The 27,171-nt window shown below is 39.6% G+C and overlaps 2 protein-coding genes across 3 annotated transcripts; one reads left to right on the plus strand and one right to left on the minus strand.

Moving 5' to 3' along the window:
- Positions 1-1,104: 1,104 nt before the first annotated feature.
- Positions 1,105-1,763, minus strand: LOC136369120 (elastin-like). Its single transcript, XM_066331791.1, is given in 2 exon segments — positions 1,105-1,423; positions 1,425-1,763. Coding segments are annotated over 2 exon segments (480 nt in total). The 5' UTR covers positions 1,686-1,763; the 3' UTR covers positions 1,105-1,204.
- A 133-nt stretch (positions 1,764-1,896) lies between these two features.
- On the plus strand, positions 1,897-24,913 carry YTHDF3 (YTH N6-methyladenosine RNA binding protein F3). Of its 2 annotated transcripts, XM_066331707.1 has the most exons (5): positions 1,897-2,052; positions 4,090-4,114; positions 9,257-9,342; positions 10,663-12,255; positions 23,936-24,913. In XM_066331707.1, exons 1-5 carry the CDS (start codon positions 2,029-2,031, stop codon positions 23,957-23,959), a joined length of 1,752 nt encoding a protein of 583 aa, XP_066187804.1. In that variant the 5' UTR covers positions 1,897-2,028; the 3' UTR covers positions 23,960-24,913. The 2 variants fall into 2 exon arrangements, with proteins under 2 accessions (XP_066187804.1, XP_066187812.1); XM_066331715.1 differs by lacking the exon at positions 4,090-4,114 and having other exon boundaries at positions 9,232-9,342.
- Positions 24,914-27,171: the final 2,258 nt, after the last annotated feature.

The following is a 27,171-nucleotide window of genomic DNA, read 5'->3' on the forward strand; positions in this document are numbered from 1 at the left end:
AGCTTCCCTCTGTACTGTAGGGTGCTCCTTCATGGGTAGAGGTCATAATTACAGACTGTGCTGCAACAGAGTAAATGAGCATTCTGCAAGTACTATCTGCACAAACTCTGGGTAACTTCCAGTATAATGTTCACTTTTTGACAATTTTAAGAAATTATTTGCCACTATAAACTGACTCTTCATCCAGAAGTGTTATTTCCGCAAGATTACTTTGTGCAATTGTTAAAAAAACCAAAGAAACCAAAACAGAACAAGAACACTAATTTGAGAAGAAAAAACACATGCACCAAGTTTTACAAGGGACTTGGACTCAGGGTCATGAGAGATGCACCTTCGCATTGCCCTGACAGTTATGTTTACACAATTGTATTGGATTTAAGGCATTCTGGCCTCCAGAATAAGCAGCATATTAATTACAGTGCTGAATTTTCTGATTCAAGTTTATAAATAGGTAATTCTCCCCCTGGGGCATTGTTTAAGTGGTCTTGGATTTTACTGACGGCTGCCGCAGGAAGCCCCTGTACAACTGCAAAACTTTTCCCATCAATTAAGGACAGTGTAATTCGTTAACGATGGAGTTGAAAGCAGGCCGGTTAAAAACCCTGCATTTGCTGAAGCGTCGCGTGTTCTCCCACCAAACCTGCGCTATAGCACCGGTACCCGGGCAGGAGCAGAGCAGAGCAGAGCAGAGGGGGTGTGAGCTTGCAGGATAAGGGGTAGGAGCAGGATTTGTCACTCGTGAGCTCTCCGGCCCGGAGCGAGCAGACAGGCTCTGAGCTGTGCGCTCCGGACCCTGCCTACACCCTGCCGGGGAGGCGCCAGCAGCACCCGCAGCGCTGTGTGCGCTGCTGGGCTCCACGGTGCGGGACAGGCACGGAGCTCCTGCAGCAGCCCCAGCGGACAGCTACGGCTGCTTCAAGGTCTGGAGCATCTCTTCCGTGAGGAAAGGCTGAGGGGCCGGGCCTGTGAAGGCGGCCCAGGGCGCGCCTCATCCATGTGCGCAAGTGTCTCAAGGGAGGGTGTCAAAGAAAATGCATGCGGGCTCTTCGTGGCAATGCCAAGCAACAGCACAAGAGGCAACGGACAGGAACCAACACACGGAAGTTCCACCTGACTATGAGGAAGAACCTCTTTATTGTGTGGGTGACCATGCCCTGGAATAGACTGCCCTCCCTAAAGATATTCCCGAGCCTTCCGGATACAATCATGTGCCATGTGCTCCGAGATGACCCTGCTTGAGCAGAGGATGGACCAGGTGCTCCACTGTGGTGCCTTCCAACCTGACCCGCTCAGTGATGCTGTGACCCAGGAGAGGACTGGCGACCGGAGCGGCCCCGGGAAGGCCGCCCGAGCCCTCCGCCGGCAGCAACAGCCGCTCTGGGCAGCCAAGGCTGGGTCGCCTCACGGCCCCGCTGCCGGCTCTCCGCCGCCCTGCCCCAGCAGGTCCGCGGCACACGCGCGGTGGAGCGGAGCGAATCCCCCACGTTTTCCATCGCCCCCTTCCCGCGCACTCCCGCGCCGCACGCGCGCTCCCGGGCCAGCCCCGCCTCCTTCCGCCCGCCGCCTCCCGCCGCGCGCACGCGCACTCGCGCCCCCGCCGCAGGCCCCGCCCCCCCGCACCCCGGGAGCCGCTGGGCGGCGGGAGGGCGCGCGCGCGCGGCGCTGCCTGGCGCCCCACGTGACATGGAGGAGGCGGGCACGGGGAGGGAAAGGTCAGCGGCGACGCCGGCGGCGGGGGAGCGGAAGGTCAGGGCGGCGCGGAGCGGAAGTGGGAGCCGGAGCCTCGTCCGCCATTGTGGGGAAGCGGAGCCCAGAGCAAGGGGGGGGAAGCGGCGCTGCGTCCGGCCGGCCGGCTCCTTCCAGCGGGAACCCGATCGGCGGCGGCGGCGAGCCCAGGCGGCGGCGGCGACAATCAGGCGGCGGCGGCGGCGGGGAGGAGGCGGCGGAGGCGAGCGAGCGGCCCCGGCGTGCGGAATCACTCGAGGCCCAGGCGGAGCGGAGCGAGGGGATCGCGGCTCCCCGTGAAGAATGTCAGCCACCAGCGTCGACCAGGTACCGCCCGCGGGGCGGGGGGTGCGGCCGCCCGCTCTCTCCCCTTCCCTCTTCGCGGCCCCGTCGTTACCGCCGGCGGGGGAGGGCGGCGGCAGGGCGGCCACCTGCACCTTCCCTCGCCGCCGGGGCGGCGCGGTTCGCGGCCTCCTCCTTCCCTTCTTCCTTCCCTCCCTCCTTCCCTCCCCGCCGCCATGGGGAGCGGCTGTCCATGGCAGCCGGGATGGCGGGCCTCTTTCCCGGCCGGCCGCCCCTATTTATAACCGCTGATCCGCGCCGGAGCGCTCCGCCTCCCCGCCCGCCCGCAGCGCCCGCCGCCCTCAGCCCCGAGCGCTGCCGGCCCGGCCCCCGCCCGCGGCCCCTTTGTGTGTGACCCGCTCGGAGCCGGCCTTTCCCGGCCCGGCCCCCGGGCTCCCGGCTCTTCGCTCTGGGAGCGCCGCAGAGCCGCGCTCCCCGCGGCGCCTAGCGCCGGCTCCTCTCCTTGCGCACCCCGAACTCCCCCAGGCTCCTCGTTACTGCATCCTTTCTCCTCCTGCCTTTCGCTCTCCTCGCCCACCTTCGGGCCTCTGGCTTCTCCTTTTCCCCCGGCCTCCGCTTCTTCCCGCAGTTCTCAGTTTTTCTCCCTGCGCTGTTCAGCACTTTTTTTAGACTTGGTCCTTCACGGAGCTTAGAATTTGTTATTTTTTTTACCTTCGCTAGGTCTCTGCTGGTCTTTCTTTTTGGCTGGAAGCTATTCTGTCTTGATCTCTGCTTCGTCTGTGGGTTTCTGCCACTCCCCAAAAGTTTTAGCCCTGCAGTGTCTTGCCTTCTTTTATTTTCTCTCTGTGCCTTTAATGTTTTGTTTCTTTTGTCTCTGTGCATGCTCTCCAGTTTCCTTTAAGCAGTTATTTCTAGCTCAGTGATCTCTTAGCTTTTTCATTGTTGTCTTTCATGAAAGCTGCTTCTTCCCAACTTTTTCTAGTTGTTTCTCTTGTTGGCCTTTGCATGCCTTTGTGTCTGGATTAGATTCATCCCAAAAGATGAGGTGGTTGAGGTTTTTCAGGTTACAGAGATTTTTCCCGTTTTGGGAGAGGTCAGTGTCTAACCAGTGCACCTTTAGATGAAGCAGCGTTGAACAGTGTTATGGTAACTCTGAGACAAACGCACATGAAAGTAACTTGGAGGTGGTTACCTCGTAAACTTTTAAACCTCTGACTACTGAGCTCTTCAGGACTGAAAATTATTGAGAGTGATGCAGTTGAAACTGCACTCCACTCCTGCTTAGTTGAAAGTAATATGAGAAGGTGAATTAGATTTTCATGGACTAGCATTTGTTTTTCTAAGTTATTTTATCTTGCTGTAGAGGAATTAAGGATACTGTAACTTGTAATGTTACATTGATTCTTAGTGCATGACAGATTAACAGTGTTTTGTAATGACTAATCCTAAAAAAAAAAAATCCTCTTTAATTATTTCCTTGTGTGAAAGGTTTGTACAGGCTGTATAGTTTTCTCAGTATAATTGCCTAGGTGAGGAATGCACAATTTCAAGTTCAGCATATGATATAACTCTGGGGTTTTTTTGTGTATCTAAAACCCAAAGCATTGTATGTTATTCTCTGATAAATACCTGTTAATCAATTTAAAAGATGACGTATCATAATGAAAATTGGGTATTGGCAGTAATCTTAAGGTACTAACTTTTTTTTTTTTTTTAATTCTGTGTGTTGTTTTTGTTTATTGCTTATGTTTTTTCAGGCCCAGGGGCAACTAAAATTCACTTGTTCAGCTTTTCTTCATTTAAGATTCACATGCTGTTAAATCCTAGATGTTTTTAGTAATATTCTATCCGGTTTTGATTTTGTAGTATTTTATAATGTTATTTTAAGTAATGTCACAACATTTTTATAAAAGCGTGGTTTAGTAATATTTTGAAGTGATATTTAAGCTGAAAAGGGCACAATTGGCAAATAAATAGAATTACACTGAAATTGATATTAGAAGATTCTAACTGAACTTGTTTTGCTTCCCCCCCTCCACCCCCCACTCTCCTTATATACAGAGACCTAAAGGACAGGGAAATAAAGGTAAGTTAATACCTTGTATTTTTTTATAAATCTGTAATATTGCTATTATGGAGGATAATGTCTGACAGTCATAGCAAGAGGTTATAGCTATAGGATGACTTTTATTTCAGAGCAGGATGACAGCAAATTGTGTGCCAAAATGTTACTTCCCAGCACTTTTGCTGTGGTGCAGCAGTACATCAGTTTACAATGTGTTATCTTACAAAAGATTAATGTCAGAAGTCAGTTAAATAGTTATTTCTTTTTAGTTGCCTTTGTGATTTGCTTGTATAATTTCTTCTTAACAGTACACCTTGGGCCTTTCTGTGTAGTGAGTAGAATCATCAGGAATAATCTTTTGAACAGCTTCCTTAGTTTGCTAGACAGCAACCATGTGACTAGTTACTCATATCTGTGAGCAGAAAACATCACCTTCCTTATTCTCAGAATTTTTGTAGTCTCACTTCAATTTTAGCACCAGTAACTGATCTTTCGTATTCATTTGTAGACCTTCTTGTTTTCTGCTTTTTTCATGTTTCTGTCAAGGTCTTAGGTTTTGAATACCATACTCAGTAGGGTTTCTTTCCCACAGAAGGCAGGAACTACTAACTATTTAATATTCTTCTCTCTAAAATTCTTGGCAAGTCAGTTGTAAACAGCATTTCAGATTATATCTTGCATTATTTTGTCTGGAATTCGTTTTCTCACTAATGTTCTGTTTGGAATTTCTTTCCGCCTAAACAGTCCACTTGTGCCCATTTAATTCTGAGCTGCTCAGCAAACTGAGCTGTAGAATAGCATGCATGCAGCTACCTCTGTGTGTTAATATGTTTACACTTAGGCAGATAAGAAACTTTTTTTTAAGCTCAGGTACTCTTTGCTCCTCTTAGTTGATTATCTGAGCTAATCTAATTGTTCTCCATGAGCTGTCATTTAATGTTATCCACAGCATACTTCTATTATTCTGTCTACGTGCAGATTATCTGCTTCTTGTTACATATGTTCCTTGTGAGGTGGCACATGGTTCCCAGATCTCACTGAGTTCAGCCTGTTCTTTTTAATTTCTCTGCATTCAGAGAAAAACAAACGCGTTTGCCTCTTCAGGCATTCTTACTTTGGTTATTCTTGAATACTAGTTCTCTCATATTCTATTACTTCTACTTTTTTTTTTTTCCCCCCAAAGTGCACTTGTTAGCTAATTCCTGCTTTTGAAATAGTTTGTGGTCATACCTTCCATGTTTCCCTTAAATGAGAGGAAAAGTCAGTCTCATTATAGCAAGTAGTTTTAAATTATCATTTCTCAGTTTTAGTGAGGTTAATTAGATACATCTGTTAGAGACTCACACAGGTAGGTTTTGAACTATGCTGTCTGTGTATGAATTGGACTGGAAGTATTAAGCATTTCTGTTTGGTGCTATGTTGCAGTGTGTGAAAATGCACAAGTCAGCTTTACTTTGGCTTATTTATGTTAGCATATTTTTGTGTTCTATAATTTGTCACTGCTGTGGAATGTTTGAATCAAAACACATCTCTGTTTGCTATGTAAGGAAGAGATTTTTGTATTTCTGAACTTGGATTTTTTTATGGAGTGCATGCATTCTTTTAAATAATGAGTACTCATGATGTATGCACTTGGTGAGAGTATGACCTAAGTGAAAACTCGAGTGAAACAGAACAATTAATCTCTGTTCTGTTAAATTATTTGGTGTAATGTCTGTAGTGAAACTAAGTTATGACTTAGCATTAGATTAAAGATCTAGGAGATGGTGCTACCATCTTCAGCATAGCACAAGTTGTTGGCTTTGGGTTAGAGGCTTTTTCAAGTGGTTGAATTAAGTCAGTGTCAGCAGTCCTTACTGACCACATGTTAGCAGACAGTAGTCTTTCAGTTGTTGTGATAAGTCTCAGTTTAGAGGAGCTTTGAGGGACGATGTGATACTGACTTAACAGACCAAGCTGAAGTTGGTTCTGTGCATAAAAGTAATAATGTTAAGGAAGATGGCAGAAGCTGTCAAGTGTCTGGTAGGGAGCATCTGAGAGAATGAGTGAGCAGTAAAAGGGCTGTATACACATTTCATATTGAAATGAAAAATATTAGACCTGCAAATGATGTTGGTAGGTAGCTAATTTTTATTGTCTAGTAAAATGCCTTGGATGCTTTATTCTAATTGATTATAAACTAGTGTACTGTGCTTTTTCCTTTGAGCACAGTTTGTGAGACTGAAGTTCTAGTATGTAGAACAGTGCTATCTCTCTGTTGTGTCAGATATTTGTGTTGGTATTTCAGAGACTTAAATCAGAAAATCGTTCTGTCATGAAAGTTTTCTTACTCTAGTTGTCAACTGCTGTACAGTTGACATAAAACATCAGAACTGACATCCATCAAATTATGACTTATATTGGAGTGGAGGGAAAAAAGGCATTCCTGGAACTATTTTTCCCTTTTGGTTTTTGTGCCATTGTATCCAATCTATAATAGGAAGGTGCTGACTTGTTTTTACACTTGTGTGTATAACAATTTTTTGTTTCATAGGAGGTTTTTAATGTAGCTATAAAGTTTAAAACAAGAATGAAATGTTTCGTGTTTCTTTTAGTGTTTATTCTTCACATTAAAGTGTGATGACTTCTAATGAAAAAGGTATTCTTGTGCCTTTGCCCATTATTTTTTGTGAGTGGTTATTCCACGGATAGTAGCAGTTAAAAGAATATTAGCTTTAAATTCCTCTATTTGATGAGTTGCTTCTTCCCAATATCTAATTACACTGTATGTTTTCACAGTGTTTGCAGAAACATATGGTATTTATAGCATTGTATTGATACAGATATTTTTAGTATCTGTAGATTAGTTTCAATTAGTATTCTTTATCACTGCCCTGTTCAGTTGGAGCACTTAACATGAGATTTTGGGAATGAGGCATTCATTTGCTCTTGTTAAATATCTGTGTGGGCTACATTCTTCACTGTTAACACATCATGTAAAGTTAGAATGAAAAGCTAGAGGAACATGCTTCCAGTGATGCTATTTTACTGGGAAATGTATGTATTTTACTAGGAAAAATGTCAGTGTAGAAATACTTTGTGTCAGTGACTTAATATGTCAGTGTCCTACAGAATGGGAAAAAAAAAACAACCAAAAAACCAAAAAGCATTTACAAGAATATTTTATGTTAGTTGTAATGTAAGACCAGAAATAATTCTGTCTTTAATGACCTTTAGATACCTGTGGATCTACTTTTTATGAAGGTTAGCTGTCAGTATGAGGAGATTAATTTTGATGGGACTCTAGTCTTGACATACATCTGTTTATTTCTTTACTTGTGGTTGCATGCTGTTAAGAAACTTGTATGCTGCTGCCTGTGTTTTTCTTTATGATAGAATTGTGTTCAAGACTTGTACTGTCTGTACTATTTGGTTAAGTCTAAGCAGTGGATATGACATAGCCAAAATGTTTTGAGGCTTATCCATTGTGTAACTGGGCCAAATATAAAGACGAATTCCAGCTCATTAATGTGTTGCCATTGTGTGTAAATTCAGGATGATACATGAGTTTAACTAGAACTATTTATGGGGGAAGAGACCTCCCAGCACCTAATGTTTAATTTAAATCTGTTGTTTAATTAGGAATATTGTTCTATCCAGTTCTGAATTGCTTTGTGCTCAGCATTGCTGGTCATATTTGACTGTTGCTACTATAGAAATGCAGTGTGCCAGTTTGTAATAACTGAAGTGTGTGATGTTCTTTTCAAACTTCAAGAAGGTATTCAAAACACAGGTTGCTTTCTTCCCAGATAATTGCTTTGAAAAAAACCTTCTGTGTTAAATTATGAATTTTTACCTCTTTTTACTACTGTCTGAAGTTAATAAAAATTTCCAGGATTTTGATTATTCATTGTGATTATATCTGTTACTTTGCCATTTCTTTCAGCTAGTTTCATTCGCTAAAGGCAGTTTTGTTTTAGGGATGTTGAAGTCAAGTGTGAAAAAAAAATTCAAGCACCACTTGACTTACAATGTGAATTTTGGGTGGTAACCCCCCCACCCCCAATGAAGCAAGAAAAAACTCCTGTCTCTTAAATGCTAATTTCAGCAAAGTTGAATATTTAATTACATGGTTGTATATGTTTTTCAGAAGCTTTTGCTAAAGGAGAGAAACTGTAAAGTTTGCTCCTAACTTATTTTTTTTAAGTTTCAGAAAATTTGCTGTTTTGTTGTAACTTCTGCAGTCCTGGTTTTTCAGTGCACCTTACTGCTCATCCTGAGACTTCCCCCACCCCCAAACTTATTTGGCCAAAAAAACGCCCTGAAAAGTTTCATTTGGATGACCAGTAATTTATTTTTAAAAACAGATCTTCATCCTGTGTAATTGAAAGTGCTGGTTTAAGACCCTGTTCTGCTTTGCACCATGGGAAACAGTGGAACTTAGCAGAAATTTGCACAGTGTGGCTTTGTTTGAATAGTAGCCTGGGGGATGGTAGAGAGACACTTCAAGTAATTTGGGCAGCTGGAGAATCCCAGGTAGGTGTAATGCCTTAGATGAAATGAAAAGTACTAGGAGACCAAGAAGAGCAGGTAGGAAGAGATTCCAGCATATAGTGGCATATGTGTTGGGAAAGGCTTGTAATCACCCTTTGGGACTTGAGCTTTTATTTCTGTCTTGCTTTGTCACCTCAGAGCTTCAGAGATGTCACTAATGCAGTAGGGTTATGTAGGAAATAAAGCCTTGAATAACTGAATAGTGGTGTCCTTCATGGTTGTCTTGGTGGGTAACTGCCTTTCCTCCTGGCAGGAGAAAGCTGTATGTTGCAACTTTCCCTGAACCTATTGAATATGTCTATAGATTGGGTTGGTCTGCACATTTGCACTTGGTCTGGTACTTCCGGAAATGCTGGATTTACTGCCTGTGCAAATAAGGTGTGCCTGTAATTCTTCATCTGTCTGTGGATCTTGAAAGAATAGTCAGGAGTAGACTGTTCTTGCTGCTATCTTTGCAGACCTCTCCTGAGATCTGATCCTTATGAGCAGTAAATGAGCTATTTTGTTTAAGTTGGATTGGTGCTTAACAGTAATATATATTTCAATGTACAGGTGGTTAAGAAATGTCACCTAGATTGAAAGTGCAGCATAGATTTTTCAGAGAGTATTCTAATACAGATTTATTTTTAGTTTCAGTACAAAACGGTTCGATTCATCAAAAGGATGCAGTAAATGATGATGATTTTGAGCCATATCTAAGTAGTCAGACAAATCAGGTAAGTGAACATTGGTTACCACCTTGAAATTAACTTTGACATTCATCTGACTTCCAGAGTTTAATTTTTGGATATTTCTTACTGTTACTGACTTGCCTGAATATACATAGAAATATAAATTCATATAATATTTTGTCTAATCATACAGTATCTTAAGCAGATGAAGTATCCTTAAGAATTCTGGAAAAGTTTCAGTTAAAAGGCATGCTTTGATGTCTCTTGCTCTTGTGCATCTGCTCTAGCTTCAGAAAGATGCAGTTACAAGCTAAAAAACAAGCCCCAAACCCTTACATTTACAACAAAATCCTTATTTTGGATGCAGTCCAAAACAACAGTTTTATTGGCTCTGAGGATATATTAAGTGCTTGGATACTACTTCCTTTAAAGGTGGTAGAAGTAGCTCACAGCTGATGGCATAATAGATGGAAGCTTAATATCACTACAGCTTGGTACAACTCTTCTGTCAAGAAGCAAATGACTTGACTTCCAGAGCTGTGGATTGCCTCTGTAGTTGAAAGTTAATATGAGTTATGCTAAGTTTGTGAATTGGAGTGGTTTTGAGAGAGTGCAAGTTATTAAAGACTAAGAATTTTGCTTGCCTTCACTTTTTTTCCCCTCAATAATACAACATTAAGGAAACATCAGCTAGAGGATGATATATGCAAATTTTTCTACAAAACAACACCAGAAGTCATATGGGGATAGTCCTTCAAATGTCTCAAGAAGCAAATTGTCTGATTTCCCAGGAGTCTGTCTGGTGTGGCGTCACTGATTTATGTCACCACTAAATCAGTGGTGTCACTGATTTAATGCCCGTTCTCCATAGCATGGATATGTTACTTTTTTTGATTGCTACTCCTGAAACAAACAGGCATCCTTGCATCCATTTCACTGTAATACTCTGTTGGAGTCTCCTGTTAGAAGAGAGAAATATGAGAAAATCTAAGAATACCACAACTTTAAATCATAGTTGCAGGTATTTTTCTTCAGTAATGGAGGTACAGTTATGACTTGGTTTAGAATAGCTTGTTATTTTCTTGGTACTGTTGGTATGGAGGCATTTTAAAACTAGCTTAGTAGCTAAAAATGAGGATAATGTTCCCGAAAAAAAGGGAGCTCTTTAATGCTTTGAGTAGGTCTCTTGAAGAAATGGGCATATCTGACAGATACCTTACTCATCTTTTACATTGTGAGGAATGGTTGAAGTTACAAATACATTCATGTAACCCTTAAAAATGGTTTGGATTGTATTACAGGTTTTTTTCCCCTGAGCATAATTGTCAATATTGCTGATTTTTTTAAAATTTTATTTTCTTGCAGAGTAACAGCTATCCACCAATGTCAGACCCATATATGCCTAGCTATTATGCTCCATCCATTGGATTTCCATACTCTTTAGGTGAAGCAGCATGGTCAACTGCTGGTGACCCTCCAATGCCATATTTGACAACTTATGGACAGATGAGCAATGGTGAACACCATTACATACCTGATGGTGTATTTAGTCAACCCGGGGCATTAGGAAATACCCCTCCATTTCTTGGGCAGCATGGATTTAATTTTTTTCCTGGGAATGCAGACTTCTCTACATGGGGGACAAGTGGATCTCAGGGACAATCAACGCAAAGCTCTGCTTACAGCAGCAGCTATGGCTATCCACCTAGTTCTCTTGGGAGAGCCATAGCAGATGGACAGGCTGGATTTGGCAGTGATACTCTGAGCAAGGTGCCTGGGATTAGCAGCATTGAGCAAGGCATGACTGGACTGAAAATTGGTGGAGATATGACGGCTGCTGTAACAAAAACTGTAGGTTCAGCTCTGAGCAGTACAGGTATGACAAGCATTGCAGCTAACAGCGTGCCCCCAGTTAGCAGTTCAGCACCTAAACCAACCTCATGGGCTGCAATTGCAAGGAAACCTGCTAAACCTCAGCCGAAACTCAAGCCTAAAGGTAATGTGGGCATTGGGGGCCCCGCTGTACCGCCGCCACCTATAAAACACAACATGAATATTGGAACTTGGGATGACAAAGGGTCAGTGGTAAAAGCACCCCCAGCTCAACCAGTACTGCCTCCTCAGACTATAATCCAGCAGCCTCAGCCATTAATTCAACCACCACCACTGGTGCAAAGCCAACTGCCTCAACAGCAGCCTCAGCCACAGCAACCACAACAGCAACAAGGACCTCAGCAGCAGGCCCAGCCTCACCAGTTGCAGCAGCAACAGCTGCAAAACCGCTGGGTAGCTCCTCGTAATAGGGGTGTGGGCTTCAGCCAGAACAATGGAGCTGGTAGCGAGAACTTTGGTTTAGGTGTTGTATCCGTCAGCTCCTCACCTTCTGGTGTGGAAGTGCACCCAGTGCTGGAGAAACTAAAGGCCATAAACAACTACAATCCCAAAGACTTCGATTGGAATCTGAAGAATGGACGTGTGTTTATAATCAAAAGTTACTCAGAGGACGATATTCATCGCTCCATTAAGTACTCTATCTGGTGTAGTACTGAGCATGGTAATAAGCGCTTGGATGCTGCTTACCGGTCCCTGAATGGAAAAGGCCCACTCTATTTACTCTTCAGTGTGAATGGCAGTGGACACTTTTGTGGAGTGGCTGAGATGAAGTCTGTTGTGGACTACAATGCATATGCTGGTGTCTGGTCTCAGGATAAGTGGAAGGGGAAGTTTGATGTCAAATGGATCTTTGTCAAAGACGTTCCCAATAACCAACTGCGACATATTCGCTTGGAAAACAATGACAACAAACCGGTTACCAATTCGAGGGACACTCAAGAGGTACCCCTAGAAAAAGCCAAGCAAGTGCTTAAAATAATTGCTACTTTCAAGCATACCACCTCAATCTTTGATGACTTTGCACATTATGAGAAGCGTCAAGAGGAGGAGGAAGCCATGCGTAGGGTAAGAAATCAGTGTCATTGCAGTAGCTGTCTTTTTTTTCTGTTTTTGGAAACCTTGTTTTTAATTTATCTGGAATTTCAGTCTGCAGGTGTTAAATCAGAAAGTGGTACTTTTTACTCAAAGGGTCTACTTGACTGGCTCTTAATGAAAAAATTTGAGTTCCTGTAACTTGTTTGTTAGTTCAGTCATCTGTTTAATCACAATACTAAGGTAGGCCTGAATAAGCAGATATCTGACATGTTCTACTTCTTCAGTGCAAATGAAAACTGAATTGAGTCCATTATCTGTAACCGAAGTCTTCTTGCTTGGATTTCTACAGTTTCTGGATGTCACAAAAAGGACCAGAAATTAGAGAAGAAGTGTACTTTATTTGGCATAACATTTCAATTCAAATTCTGCTTTAATGAAATGTTAACAGCATGGTTAGTGTGAAAAGCAGGTTTTCTCCTTGATTCAGTTTATCTTTTGTGGAACTGTGGAATGCAGAAGTGATACAGTGATGACTTGTATAGTGCTGAAATAAGTTTTTTGACCTTTCTGATAGTGCGTTTCCTCCCCCCCAAAAAAAACCCAAAACAATTTGTAGTTCATTTCTGCAAGGAAGAGTAAATGTGATAATTCTGTAGAGAAACTTATAGTTTTGGAAGCATTTCAGGAAACCGTACAAGGGAAAAAGCATTTAATTCAAGCAGTTCTATAGTACTTGTCTACTTTGTCTTTGTACCTTCCCTAATTGTAGCACTTGTGCTCACCATTTGCCACAATATTTCCTTTTCCTATATTTACTTTGTTTCCAGACTTGCCAGTAACTGTAAATGCACAATTTGTCTCATGGTTAAAAACATTTCAGGAGGTATTTTTACCAGTTAGATGATAGGCAAGTATTCAAAAATGGGAGCTGCCATCGGTTTGTTGCTAACGATCTCTGTTTATCATGTCACTCCACTCACTGAATAAACCCCCCCCATAAGTTTAGGGTTTGTGCTAACTAGGGGCCTTGAGACATGTGAAGTTGAGAATTTGTTCACTTGAAGCTGACACATGAAGAAGCTGTGAAGCAGGTGAAATGTTTACTTCTCTTAGGTTTCTAGTCCTGTGGTGGTTTCATTTCTCTTGTGCCCTCCTAATCCTTCAGCATGTAGGTTGCATCTCCTGTCGAATAGTGTCAAGCATACCCCAAATCAATTTTGTTTGCACGACTGTGCAATAAATTGTTATGTTGAAAGTTTTCTGTTGCTGGGAGGCTAGATGAGTATCCCAGTTGGATATGTAATGCCTTTTGGATTTTTTCCTAAAAAGAGAATGGCTTATGTCCTAAATGAGTATCGTTACTTTTATGATCATGATAGGATGATGGACTGCTTTCTTAACTAATGTTCAATGTAAGAGGCAAACTTTGACCTTTTAAGGCTTTGGTACAACTTTATCAAGTGCAGAATTACCAGCCAGTCCGGGGAGGTGATTGTCCCACTCTACTCTGTGCTAGTTCAGCCTCACATTGAGTCCTGTGTGCAGTTCTCAGTGCCACAATATAAGAAAGGCATGAAACTATTAGAGAGCATCCAGAAGGGCCAGAAAGATGGTGAAGGGTCTGGAGGGAAAGCTATGTAAGAAGAACCTGTGGACACTTGGTTTGTTCAGTTTGGAGGAGACTAAAGGGAAGACCTCATTGTGGTCTCATGAGGGGAAATGAAGAGGCGCAGCACTGATTTCTTTGCTCTTGTGACCAGATAGAAGAAAAGAGGGTGGGTGGGCACTGTAAAAGGCTCCCCAAGGGAGTGGTCACAGCTCCAGGCCTGACAGAATTCAAGAAGTGTTTGATCAATACTCTCAGGTAGATGGTGCAACTCTTGGGCTGTCCTGCACAGAACAAGGAGTTGGAATTTGATGATCCTCATGGGCCCTTTCCAGACATTCTGATTCTGTAATTCATTCTGATTTTGTAATGTTTCAGGAGGACTGAGATTATAATGTATCTCTGTAGCATTCACGCCTCAGTATTTTCTAATTTTTCAAAATTTTGAGCTATTTCACAAATAACTGGTTTGCTTCAAAAATACCTCCTTTTTTGAAAAAAAAAACCCCAAAACTTCACAAACAAGTCATAATTCAGACATGCCTTTGCAACTCAGGAAGATGGTTTTATTTGTGGTTTTGTTCCTCAGTAGTAGGTAAAAGCCACAAAATGTAGTGAAGAGGAAGAGTGTAGATTAGTGGAAGTGTCTCTGTGTGTGCTAAACTTAAAATTCAAAGTACTGAGTTCAGCATTTAGTAGGTCTTGAACTAGGTAACTGTGATGATGGGTATTTGAGTAATAAAGTAACATTGCTATTTGAATAATTTCTTCAGAGAAACATACAGTATCTGTATGACTCAAGTACTGACATCTTTGTTTCTTTTAAATAGTTACCTTTCCCAAGTATTGAGAGAAAACATACTTGTTGAGATGCTTGCAATGGTGGCCACTGGCTCTTTTACAGCCTTGTACAAATTGGTTTTATAACCAATTAGTAAAAAATGCTTTAGAACTGTGTAGATTATTTGTGAGGTTTTCTCCTTGTAGATGCATTAAAGGTGTGCCTTAAGCAAATTAATATAAACTTAAAATATAGGACGTTCAAATAAAACTAGTAACATCTACTGAGAGTTTTTCTTTAGCATTCTTCTATGAGATTGAATGTTGATTTTAAATCTGTGTTTTTTCTTTTATCACACAGTGTACAAGCAATCTGTCTTTAAATTGTAAACATACAATTGTTAACTCTCATAATTCAAGTCTGTAAATACACCAATTAGTATTGTAAGCTCTGGTTTATGGTTAATTGAATAACTCTTTATTACCTAGTGCCAGCTAAGCTTTCATGGAGCTGTATTTAAATATGTGTACTTTCTACTGCCAGTATGTCTGTAAATTAAGTTTGTGTTCATTTGCTTTGGCAGCTGTGGCAATCACCTTGTTTCCAGTGTTTTGGTCATGAAAAAATATGCTTATAACTGTTCATAAAATATTAAATGCATCAGGCAGCAATAGTCCCTTCATGTTCCTTGAAATTCAGTTTTTTTGTTGTTGCATAGGTGGTTACAAACTTTCATACAGCCAGCAATCTGAAAAAAAAAATCATAAACAGCAAGTGATTTAGGGATTTAATTTATTTTATAACTGTTAATCATTACAGCTAATTTCTGTAAAAATAATTGGTTGTAAAAGTTTAATCTTAACAACTCAGGGGGATCAATAATTCATTTTCAATATGGCCTAGCAGTATGTTTTATTAAAATGCAGCCGCATACTTCTGAAAGTGCAAGGAATAGTCTTTGATAAGCATGAAACTTTGTCATGAAAATAACTTTGCCATGAAAATGACAAAGAATAGTCTCTTTAGGCATAAATATTGGAACTTTAGTGTCTGCCACTGTTTGATGTAACCCTGGTGTGAGTAAGGTGTCTACAGCTGGGATGGTACAGTAATCATTCCCTTTCTCTTACAGCTCAGGTTCCAGACTCTTATTTTAAACATACAAGTGATCTTTTACCAAAGGATCAGTGATACTTTTCATCAGTTCTGTCAGACATAGATTGAAATAATCTGGGATTCCATTTGTCTTTAATTAACTGTGGCCTTGTGGTGTAAATGTGCTGATTTGTATGCAAATTATTTAAAAAGATGTTTTATTGTCTTTCAACAGAAAGGTATAATATCTAAATGAATGAAACAAATCTGAAAATGTGCCTTTTAAGATGACATAATTTCATTTTAGAAAATAAAAGGTATTGAAAATAAAGAAAAACATCTGTAGTAGTAGCTTTGCATCTGATCTTCAGTAAGTATATAGGTGAAAATAAAATGTGGCTCTGATTTAAAATGCAGTTGTTGGCAGATTACAACTTCCTTGCCCTCAGATGGTGGCTTATTACCTGTTGTCCTAGGACGACTTCTGGTGCTTTTTGATGGAAAATTCTGCTTTTGTAGCATTCAGTGGGGAAAAAAGGTCATGGTTTTCATGTAATTGTAGAGTGCTTTTTAGGTGGTTTTCTTAGTATGATAGTTCAGAAAAGTAATTGATTTTTATTCATAAGTAAGATAGAAAAATTTAGTATATACTTGTATTCATATAGTTTGCATTTGGATTTTTTTTTTTACTTTTCAGGAGGCCTTTAAATGGCAGATAAACAAGCATTCAGTATTTTGGCTTTCTTCTGTTGTGTTACGTATTTTGTAATGCTGACATAGCTAGAACTTCTTGACTCTCAGAAGGAGAATTTTTTTCCCCCTTCATTCTGATACCAATGTAACTTTTGTCTCTCTGATAATTGGGTCATTATCAGACTGCAGTGTTAAGCAGTGTAACTCCTTTCCTTTCTAGGACATTGCTGACATTGTGCTTGATTTGATATTTCTTAAAAATACCTTGAAGGGAGAAAACATCCATTAAGAGTGAACTGTAGCTGCTTCTTCCTCCTCTTAACCCACAACCATCAATTACAACTATCCTGTCAAAATCAGATATAGATCCATTCACAGATTTTCAGTTAAGGAAAATAGGTGATTGACAAATCTTTAATGCACTTAGATGATACTTGTACTAAACAACTTTTAAAAATTTGTGTGTTTACATCTAGAAGAGGTTTATGTAATAAACATGGAACTATCTAAAAGAGGGTTATGTAAATAATATCTTCTGAGAAACATGTTCATTTCCTGTGTGCTTTTGATGAAATTTCAAGGGACATTATTTTGCAATTTCCTTGAACCTCATATTTATCAAGAGTGTCATCTTCATTATTGGAAGTGAGAAAGTAGAAACAGGAAACATTTTTTTTCCTTCCCTTGGTAGTCATGAGATGAATATGTACCCCTGGTCATGGCAGAAGAGTACTTGGAGCTAGAATAATTTTGAACATACTGCTGCAGCATTTTGTTTACATGATGGTGTGCTTATTTGCCATGTCTTCATTTGCTTTTGCTTCTTTAGTCTTTTGGAAAGACTTAAAAATGACCTTCACATTCTTATGTTACAGAGACAGGGATTTTAAATGCGTCTATTTCCTGTGCATTTGGTAGAGTCAATTGTTTCTGTTCCAAAGTATATTTACAATTCATTAGAGGATAGGGATAGATGTTATGTTCTGGTCTCTTACAGAGTGATCATGTAAGAGTTTGAGCAGTAATGTTGCCTGCATTTCTCTAGTGATGATGCAAGAGGGAAAGTACAATATTGGACTGTTGAATGAAAGAGGTGGAGAGTAATTAAACTCACAGGCAGTCTGAGTTCACAGCAACACTTGTACGGATCTTGTGCTTTTGTTTGAAATTCCCACCTGAAAATCGAGCTTATAAAGTCCTTTTTCCAGAGTGGAATCAGCTTCTCTTACTCTGGGAGTGGAAAGACCAATCTCTCCTGTAAAATAGGGACCCCTATTGGAAAAGTTAGGAATATCAACCAAATGGTTTACTTCAAAGTCTAAGAGACCAGTCACTTTTTGGAATCTAATACTTTATGTTCTTAAATATCAAGGCAGCTACCTAAGACAAGACTTCAGACTTGAACTGAACTGGATCTGTGACAGTTGTACCTTTCCTAAAAGATAGGTCTTTTAAGTTGTGATTTTTAAAGCAAATGAAAAATTCTACATCTCTTGTTCCAGAGCAGAAGCAAAAGTATATGCAGATAGCTCTAAAAATTCATGAGTCAGCCTTCTGCTTCCTGCTACATCTCCTCAGATTTCAGTGTGCTATTAAGAACAGATAGTCTAGAACAGTGAGACTTTTCCTGCAGTTTGCAGGGAAGAAATATGGCTGAGTATTGCAGGAGAGTCCCAACCTGTGTGAGTCTTCACAGCCTTGCTTCATTGATTCATACTGCAGATGGGCTAGCTAGCAGAAACTCAGTGGATATTCCTGGAAGTGGTTTGCTGGGAAAAAATGGGACTTTAAAACATACAGATCTTGTATGTGTATTAAAGCCGTTCCTGTAGATTCAGTTGAATTAGGGTTGTTTTATACCAAAACCAATTTGCTTAAAACTTCGTGTTCATCTAGCTCAAATTACATTACAAAACTTAGCAGATGATAAGTTTTTTGAGCCCAGTTCTTCGTGAATTTTTCAGAGGTTTGGTAGTGTAGCTAATATTGGTGAGTAATTGTTTTGTTCTGTACCCTACGGACTATAGTCAGTTGTAAAAAGTAAATGTAAACTTCCGTGTTCACTGCATCTTCATATAAATAGGAAACCAAGATAAAGTAAGTTCATTTTCCTCATGGTAGACTGGAATTTGAGTTACACCTATTCACAGTGGGGTGAGGCTTAAGGAAAAACTGCCTGAGAAATTCTTCTTCAATGTGTTTAGTAAGCCCTGCAGTGAGCCTTATTTCCCTTCCAAGGCTACCATAAATTCCTTAGCAAAGCAATTAAATAATGTGTTCTTGTTGCCCATGGGCATCTGAGAAAAACTACCTGAAGTATCAGGGTCATCTTTCTGCTTCTTTTGCTGGAACAGAGTTCATCACTAAATGCAATTTTTATAGATTGGGTAAGAAACTATCTCTTGTCAGTCTTCAAAAGCCAGTGTTACACTCTGAGCATTGCTAACAAATAGTAATGAGGATCTGGAGACTTTTTATTTTTTTTTAATCATCTTACTGAAATGTCTGCCTTGTATGTAATTAAAGTCGGATATTTCAGTGTGTGATGATGTACAGTGCTGAAGCAAAGCTCTTGCTACTTGTAGTTTGAATTGGCTGGTCTGTCACTGGAAGTATCTGCCTGGGAAGACAAGACTGGAAGGGCTTTTCTGGCTCATGGAGTTCAAGCTTGGTTTCTGCAGACCTTTTCCTTGTTGTGCGTTATATGGTGTCTTTAAGTAGTTGGCTTTCTTTCTCCACCTCTGCCTTTTGAATGGTTGTACCCTGTGGAGTCTCAGATGGGGATTAACTTCTTACTGCCTTTATCATTACCATAATAAAATAATATGGTCTGCTCATGTTCTACTAAGAGTGTGAGAGTTTGATCATATTTAAGTTTACCTTTTTACAGTAATTTTTTTCACATTTTTTTCCTATGATTGGAAAATATACTTACAAGTATGTTTCAGTAACTTAAATAAAATGCCATCAAAACTAGTAGGAAGAAAAAAATCTATTAGAAGTCTAGGTCTTCTGGCTTTTGCAGAGTTTCTTAATATTTATGTGCTTGAGGACCTTTTATTCTGTCTGTAGTTCAACTGATCTGCAGCAGCAGGGTCTCAGATGAGTATTAATTTGTAAAGCTTACTGGGAGAAGGAGCTACTCTGAAGTTGTAGAACCTTATTTGACTTTGTTAACTTTGATTTTTTAATTTGTGCCTTGTAGCTTTCATGTTGGGTCAAGAAAATTAGTGTTTAGGGAGGGAATGGCATCTGCACAGGAAAAATTTTTGGGTTCGTTTAAGATTTCTAGAGACCCCTCTCATCTATTCCTTCCATCATTCTTCCCAGAATTCCTAGAAGTGCTTCTCAGAGGAATGTATTTAAATATATTTATCTATTTCTGAGGTAGTCTCTATGTTGAGGAGATGTGCCCTCTTTAGTTGGGAGTTCAAGAGTGAGAAGTCAAAAGGGCCCAATGTTTTACACTTTAAAGTTTCAGTGATCTAGTTTACATTATATAAATGGAGTAAACAATTTCTGGCATTTTTTCACTTTTCTAGTAATCTGTTTTTCATTGTGATTCTCAAGTAGTAAGGTCAACGCTTATGCTGTCCTAGCTTTAATGGTACACTGGAGCGAAATAAATTGCAGATTATGGCTGATGCCATTAGTAAATGAGATTTCATGCACTTTGCTGTGGCTTCTTTTCATCACCTCTCCAGCTGCCTGCTCTGCCTGTGCCAGGTGTTCCTGCCCACGCAGCACAGTTGGCAGAGCAGATGAGTGCCCGCGCCTCACTTCACAGAATGCAGTCTGACGTGTTAGCTTACATTGCAGATGAGCAGGGCTTCTAAGTTGAAGATTAAATCACAGTTTGCAGTAAAGCAGCTTCTGAAGAGTTGTGAGAATGCTGCCTCTTGGGAGAGGGGCAGATTAGACACCTCCAGGCATGAACGCTTTAAACATTGCAGTAAGAGGCAGAGGTTTGGCAAAATCCTAGGGTTTGTTTGTTTGCTTTTTCAGGTATAGCTGATAGTGCTGGAGGGTGTATAGGAACTCTGCAATTGGCCTGTTTAAGTTAGCAACCCTGGATAGTTTCCAAATGGACTTGAAATGCTTGCACTTGCAACTACTGTAAAAGTCAGCAGAAGTCATTCTTTCAGATCTGCCTTTTCTGACCTTGGTCTTCAGTTTGTGGGACCTTGGGAAAAAAATACAGCCCAGAGACTGTAGTAGCTTCTTGTTCTTGTTAGGCCACATTTGCATTTACATGTAGACTACTTAAAATGAGGCTTTTTCATTTACCTTCTTTGTGGCAAAGAAATCCCAAAGTCATGGTTGTGTGGGTCTCAGTAGTTTCTTTCAGATCAGATCAGGAAATCCTTTTGTTGCTTTGAATTTCGAAATTTTGTTAGCACAGAGATTACATTATATCTGAGGATAAATTATGTTGCAGCTTCTTCTCAGCATGGGATCATTCAATTAATGCTCTGAATTCAGACAACTAAAATTTGGAAGTAAGTCAGCTTTGCAGTTCAGACCAAGTTAATTTCAGGGTTTTGTTTGTACTAGATTGATGCACATAAAAGGCCTAAGCAGTTTTTAGATTCACCTTTACTTGTTTTGTGCAGAAAGTTATTTGCATGTGTGAAATCTGCTGGGCATATGGTCTGCAGCTGACAGTACCTTTAACCAACCAATATGTTCCCACATTGTCCTGATTGGAATTGTACTTAGTTTCGGTATCCTGTTCATAAACTCCTCCTAACGCTGGGAAACCTGACCATGGTGAGTTCTGAGGTGAAACTGACCTTTGTCAGGGAACTTAAATATATAGGAGAAAGTTTTCATCCAAGAGCATTGCAAGAGATGTGACAACAATTTTGCTTATCTGAATATAAGAAATGAAATTAATTGGTAGAAGTGGTTATGCTGCAAACTTCTACTCTGGTGCTGGAAACCTTCTAGAGGTAAAGTCTTCTGTTTGTTTGTCTATAACCACAAAAAACCCAAACAAACAAAAGCCAACCAAACCAAACAAAACAAAACTACTCCAGGAAAAATACTTTTTGAGACAGAAAAAGACAGTGGTCCAGGAGTGTGATCTGACTTGGAGTTGGGGAGGGGTTTGGTTTTGAGTGGGATACCGCTGCCTGTGCTTTGAGTAAATCAGGTCTTCTTTCTCTCTGTTTCACAGTACAGAGTGCCAAATGTCACTGATACCAGTATTTGAAGACTGTACTTTCACTTGCATTGCGAAATGTCATGCTTGTATGTCTGTTTGAAGTATTTGAATATAAACGTAGTAACGTGTAATTTTGAGGCTACAGGAAAGATGTGCTGATGTTTTCAACCCTTTTTTTTCTCTGTAGAATTCAAAGCGGATGTAAAATTTGCAACACCTTTTACTTTAAGTGGAAGAAGGTAGTTAGGGTATCATTCCTTTGCTACTTTGAATTTTTATGAACTTAAAGACATTTTGGGTTGAGACCTTCACAAAGCATAGTGTTATATAAACTATAAATAAATAAATAAATAAATATAAATATAAACTACTATAAATGGAAGTTTATAGTGCAGCCATTTGAAATGCAGAGAGTCTTTCTAGACAGCCTGAGTCAATGCTTATGTATGTAATTTTTGCAAATGAACAGGATTTGATGATTTTAGTTGTATTTAAAATTGTTTTATATTTTAATATTGCAGTTCCGTAGGCTCCTACTTACTACCACAGGACTGTTTTTCAACACTTTGTGAAGTTCTTGTAGTTGGAAGTCTGCTAATATTAGAGGAATAATCTGAGATGTGCCTGAGCAGGCTATTTTTGCATGCCTTACATGCATAGTGAGGCATGAGGCCAGTCATCATCTGTTTTCAGCCAAGAGTGCATTGTTAAGATATTAGCTTGTATTAATGACTGATAGTATCAATCTTAAAAAGCAGTATCTTAAAATGAAAATATTAGTTACGTATTTTTGAACTAAGAAAAATAATTTTTTAGCAGAATAGTGTGAGTATCGCTTTCACTTTAAATATACTGAAATTCTGCTCTAGCAAATGTCAAGTCTTACACACACAGCTGCTGGGACCATGAGCTGCTCATTGTGACCAAGACTGGGCTTTATCGTTCTGGTTTTCATCTTGAAGCAACTTGGAGATCTGTCTTGACAAGAACTAGATCACCAGTAATAACCAGTATAAATGTTACATACTTTCTTCTTTCATCAAACTGTCATTTTTGGAGAATCCATGTGGGGTCAAATGCTCATTTGCAATTTTCTCGAATAGTTTCTAGCATAATAAAGTTTCAGTGTGGTGTTGGAGAGAATGGTTTTGAAATTGTTGTTCAGATGTCTCCTGGGTTATTTTGTTTTCCATGCTGTTATTGTTCCATTTATAATATGCAATAATAATAAAAATATAGAGAGGTATTTTATACTTTTTATTCTCTTTTAATGGGAATGAGAACCTACCTGTCTTCCAAGCAGGAATTCGTGCATTTCTTTCATGAGCTCAGTTGTACATATAAAGAAATGTATTATGGAAAATGCTATTGAAAGATATGGTCTTAGTTTTTTTCACTGACCAGCATCTTTTTACAAGCTAGAAGATTTATTATAAAGGCAACAATATATAGTTTGTTGATCAGTGTTTATTTTTTTTCCTAGGGGATGTCATAATGCCTAGGTGTATGTTTATCTTAAACAAAGTAGAGAAAATGGCAGATGATGATAAAGCACTGAAAGTGTCACTTACTCTGTTAAACCTGTACTAGAGAATATGGATTTGTTAGTCCCTGACAGTGCCATTAGTATTTTAGCCCTGAATGCCAAATATGGCATTTCACAGTTTGGTGAGGGCTGTCTTGATATGGTCCTCACTGTGGTTCAGGCTCACACTGAAGTGAGGTTTCTTTGTAGCCATTCCTATTTCACTTTTCATTTTGTTATTGGAAGTAATTTCTAAAAAAGGTATGGACGCCTTCCTAAAAAAAAAAAAAATTCTTGTCACTTGAGCATTCGTATGGAGGATGAGGTGTTGGGCTAACTGCTTACTTTGTCTTTTGATCTCAAGCACTTTGAAGCATTTTATTATATGGGGCTTTATATACTCATATAATGGTAGATACCTGGGAATACTACATTTTTTCAGAGATATAGTAGATGGAGAGTAGAACATCTTCTGACAAGCTAGAAGATTTAGGGTACATCTTGCCTTGTTTCTAGGTCCCTTGGTCTCCTTGTTCAGTTCACTTTATGCAATATATTTTTCTGTAAGTGAATTAAAACTGACATTATAAATGCTTTTTTTGATAGCAGTTTCTTGGAACATTTGCCTTTTAGCTTGACATATACTTCTGTGTTTCTCTTTAAGGAGTTGACTTAAATTGTATAATTTCATATTCCTGGAAATAATTGAAACTTTTTCCTTGAAAGCATGTTGCCTAATTTAGCTAAATTGCAAGCAATGAAAATGCTGTAATAAAAGAAAGCAAATAATGTTGATCTGTGTGTATTAACATGATTGTCCTTTTTGTTTTTGTTTTTTTTCAGGAGAGAAATAGAAACAAACAATAACTATATGGAGATGTCCTGCTAGAATACAACACTAATGATGTAGACTCTGGAAATGCCTAATATGTCTAAGAAGACGTTATTAAAGCTTTTTTCTGCTTAAGGTGACATCTTTGAACACTTTAACACGAAATTGACTCTTCTTGTAATGGTTCTCATCAGTGCATCTGCCCTTATACTCTCTCACCAAACACACTTGAGAACTGTACCTTCGTCAAGCACTTTCTGTCCTGAAGCTTTTACCAGTATCTGCTGTCTTTTGTATTTATGCATCCTAGCTAAGGCACAGGAGACCGAACGAATGCAAGGATTCATTAACTCTTTGAATTTGTTAAATACTAACATTTAACCATTAGAAGTGGTTCAATGATGTGAGATTCACATTGCTTCAACCTAATTTTTTCTTTGTTGTAGTTTTTTTAATTGTCAGTTTTTAGCTATTCAACAGATTAAAAGCAAATCATGCCATATTTAGTCCTGGAGTAAAACTCAAGTCTAAATGTTCATGTGAAAATTATTGTAGTAATCTTTTAATATGGCAAAGCAACTTTAAGCTGCAGTTTAGCCAAATGAATTGTAACATGAAATTATAATAGAATGACATTTCCCTTGTTTCAAACTGTTTGGTGTAAGAGAATATTAATATGCAGCTTGGTGGACACCACCAGTTAATGCACATTTCTTTATTTTTTTTTTTTTCTGTAACATGTATACTGAAAAAAGTGCATTTGTCTGAGGAACTGTTTGTTTGCTACCACTCAATGAATCTCAGTTTTGAGTAAATGTACCTCAGTCTAAATCAGACTTTTTATGACCTTTATAACTACATTTAAAATAATCTTTAATTCCTATTTCTGGGTGTTTGCAAGCCTGACAGATTGCTATCATGAAAGTGAAAATTTACTCCTCTAGGTGATTCACTAGCTAAATAAACATAATTCTTGTTTAGCAAGCATATACTCTGTTTCTCAAATTTTTTTGTTTCATTGTGCCAACGTCAAGGTGTTTTTCCCCCCTACTTGACCGTATTTTGAGAAGAATACTTTGGTCCATGGAGTTGACGTATTCAAAACCATGTTAAGATGATTTTTTTATTAGAATCACGCAACACGGATTTTAGAATCCGTATTAAACAGGCCAGTTCTCTACTAGCTTTTAACCTCTAAAGAGTCTATCTTCTGTTTCAGTTCATATAGCAACACATTCTGTCTGCTGGAAGAGAATATTGAAAAACTGTTAAGCGGGTGTATTGACTGTACAAATTACTGAACAACCTGTACCAAACTCCAGGGATAGCTTTCCCTTTTTAGAACAGCGATGCAGAAGTCAGATATCTTATAGCTTAAAATAGCAGTAGCACATATTATTTGAACGTCTTTCATGTCTTACTGTCCAACACAGATGTTTATATTGTGTTTCAAGTCCTTCATTTGAAGATTTTGGCAGTCAGGTTCTGGAGCTTAAGTAGCAAAGGTTTGTTTTGGATACAGACAATTTTGCTGACTTTTGCTTTCTCTCTTCTTAAGCCCTTTGCACTCTTAGAACCATGCAAACACAACAAGTTCAGTGCACACTTCTTGCTCATTATTTTAAATATTGTTAGAGACCACAGAGTAGCAGATATGAATCTTAATTTTTTACTGCCAGTTATCTGGAAGCTCAAAAGGAGAGCTACTCCTGTATTTTGGAGTAAAGAAGCTGTGTCACTTAGAAGTGTAACAAATAGGAAGTGGGAAAGGGAGGGATAAGCAAAGTGTGTATTGTAAGAGGAGACTAGGGGACAAAGGTTTCAAGCCCAATCTTTATGAGATTTGGCTTCAGCCCAAAAATTACTGCTTCCATGCATATCTGTTTTCTTGCTAACAGGTTTTATAGCTATTTGTTTCCCTCTGTGGGCTGACTTATTCCAACTGTCATTGGTCAGCTGAAGTGGCAAAGGTCAATGTTGTGAGTCCAAAGAATGTAGTTCATCTGTGATCCCTCAAAGTATCAGCATGTTTCTGCTTTTTTGTTACAGAAATATCTTATGAAGATTCCCAAAAGTTTCCAGTTACCAGAAAGCTAATGCTGGAGTCAAGCATTCAGGAGCTGATTGCATGTGCACCCCTAGTTTGCTTTCACTGCAGTATTCATATTTTTGCAGGCTTTGTTAGTATTTCCTGCCTTACCCCATGCCTTTTTTTATTCTAATAGCATGAGCATTGGTCTTATATTGAATCAGGTTTAATTACAAGTGGGTTCATAGCTCTGTTGCAAGGCTTTGAAAACTGGGAAGATGAGACAGGATTGTGAGAGAAGGAGGTGATTACATTGAGAGAGCTGTGACAGTTCTTACCCTGTTCCAGGATTGTTAGCAAATCTACAAATAGAGGAGTTTGACTGCTGATGGTGTTAGTCATGTTGCAACCGATTTGCTGACTGCTGAGAGTTTAGTATGTGCAGCTGAAATTAAAAGGAATTTTATGTGCATATGAAGTACTGTAAAAATAGTATATAACATTGTAAAATCAGCTGTGGAGTGTGTATTAGTTAATGGACATGTGAAGCTTCTAGCCTTCAGCTTCCTTATGCACAAGTTCTTTTCCTCCAGAAAGAAAAGGAATGGTGCTTATTATCTCAAATAAATGTAGAAATGCCTTTTTTTGGTCTGATTTTTCAATATGGTGAAGGTGTTACAATGGTTGCTTTCTAACTTGCTAATGGAGGAATCAGTGGTACCCCTTTTCTGTTCCTGATGTCTCCTCCTTTGTGCCAGCCTTTGTTTTCCTGTGAACCAAACTGAGCCAGTTCAAGCCATTTTCTGCTGCTTTAACAGTTGGCCAGTTCTCTGTGATGTTAGATGTTTAGAAGGGAGATGGTGGGAGGGTAAGAAAGAGATTTGTTTCAGAAGCAGGTACCCACTGTGGAATAGGTTTAGCTGGACTACAGCTATACACCTGGGGTTGGTGAGCTGGAGATGCAGCAGAATATTTTTAAAGTGGGAAAGGCTCCACGAGGGAGAAAAAAACAAAACCAATTCAGTTTCCAGTGCAAGATTTTGGTAGTGTACAAATGAGATATGATGTTTTCACATATTTAGTGATACAAGGGGGAGGGATGAAGTATTCTGAGTATTCTCCGTTTTGATTACTTTTTCCGGTCTGAGGAGGCCTAAGAATTGTCATAGAAAGTTGCTGTGGAAAAGCTCGTCCTACCAAGACAAGTGGGACAAACTA

This window comes from Sylvia atricapilla, chromosome 1 (genome assembly GCF_009819655.1).
Source record: "Sylvia atricapilla isolate bSylAtr1 chromosome 1, bSylAtr1.pri, whole genome shotgun sequence".
NCBI lineage: Eukaryota > Metazoa > Chordata > Aves > Passeriformes > Sylviidae > Sylvia > Sylvia atricapilla.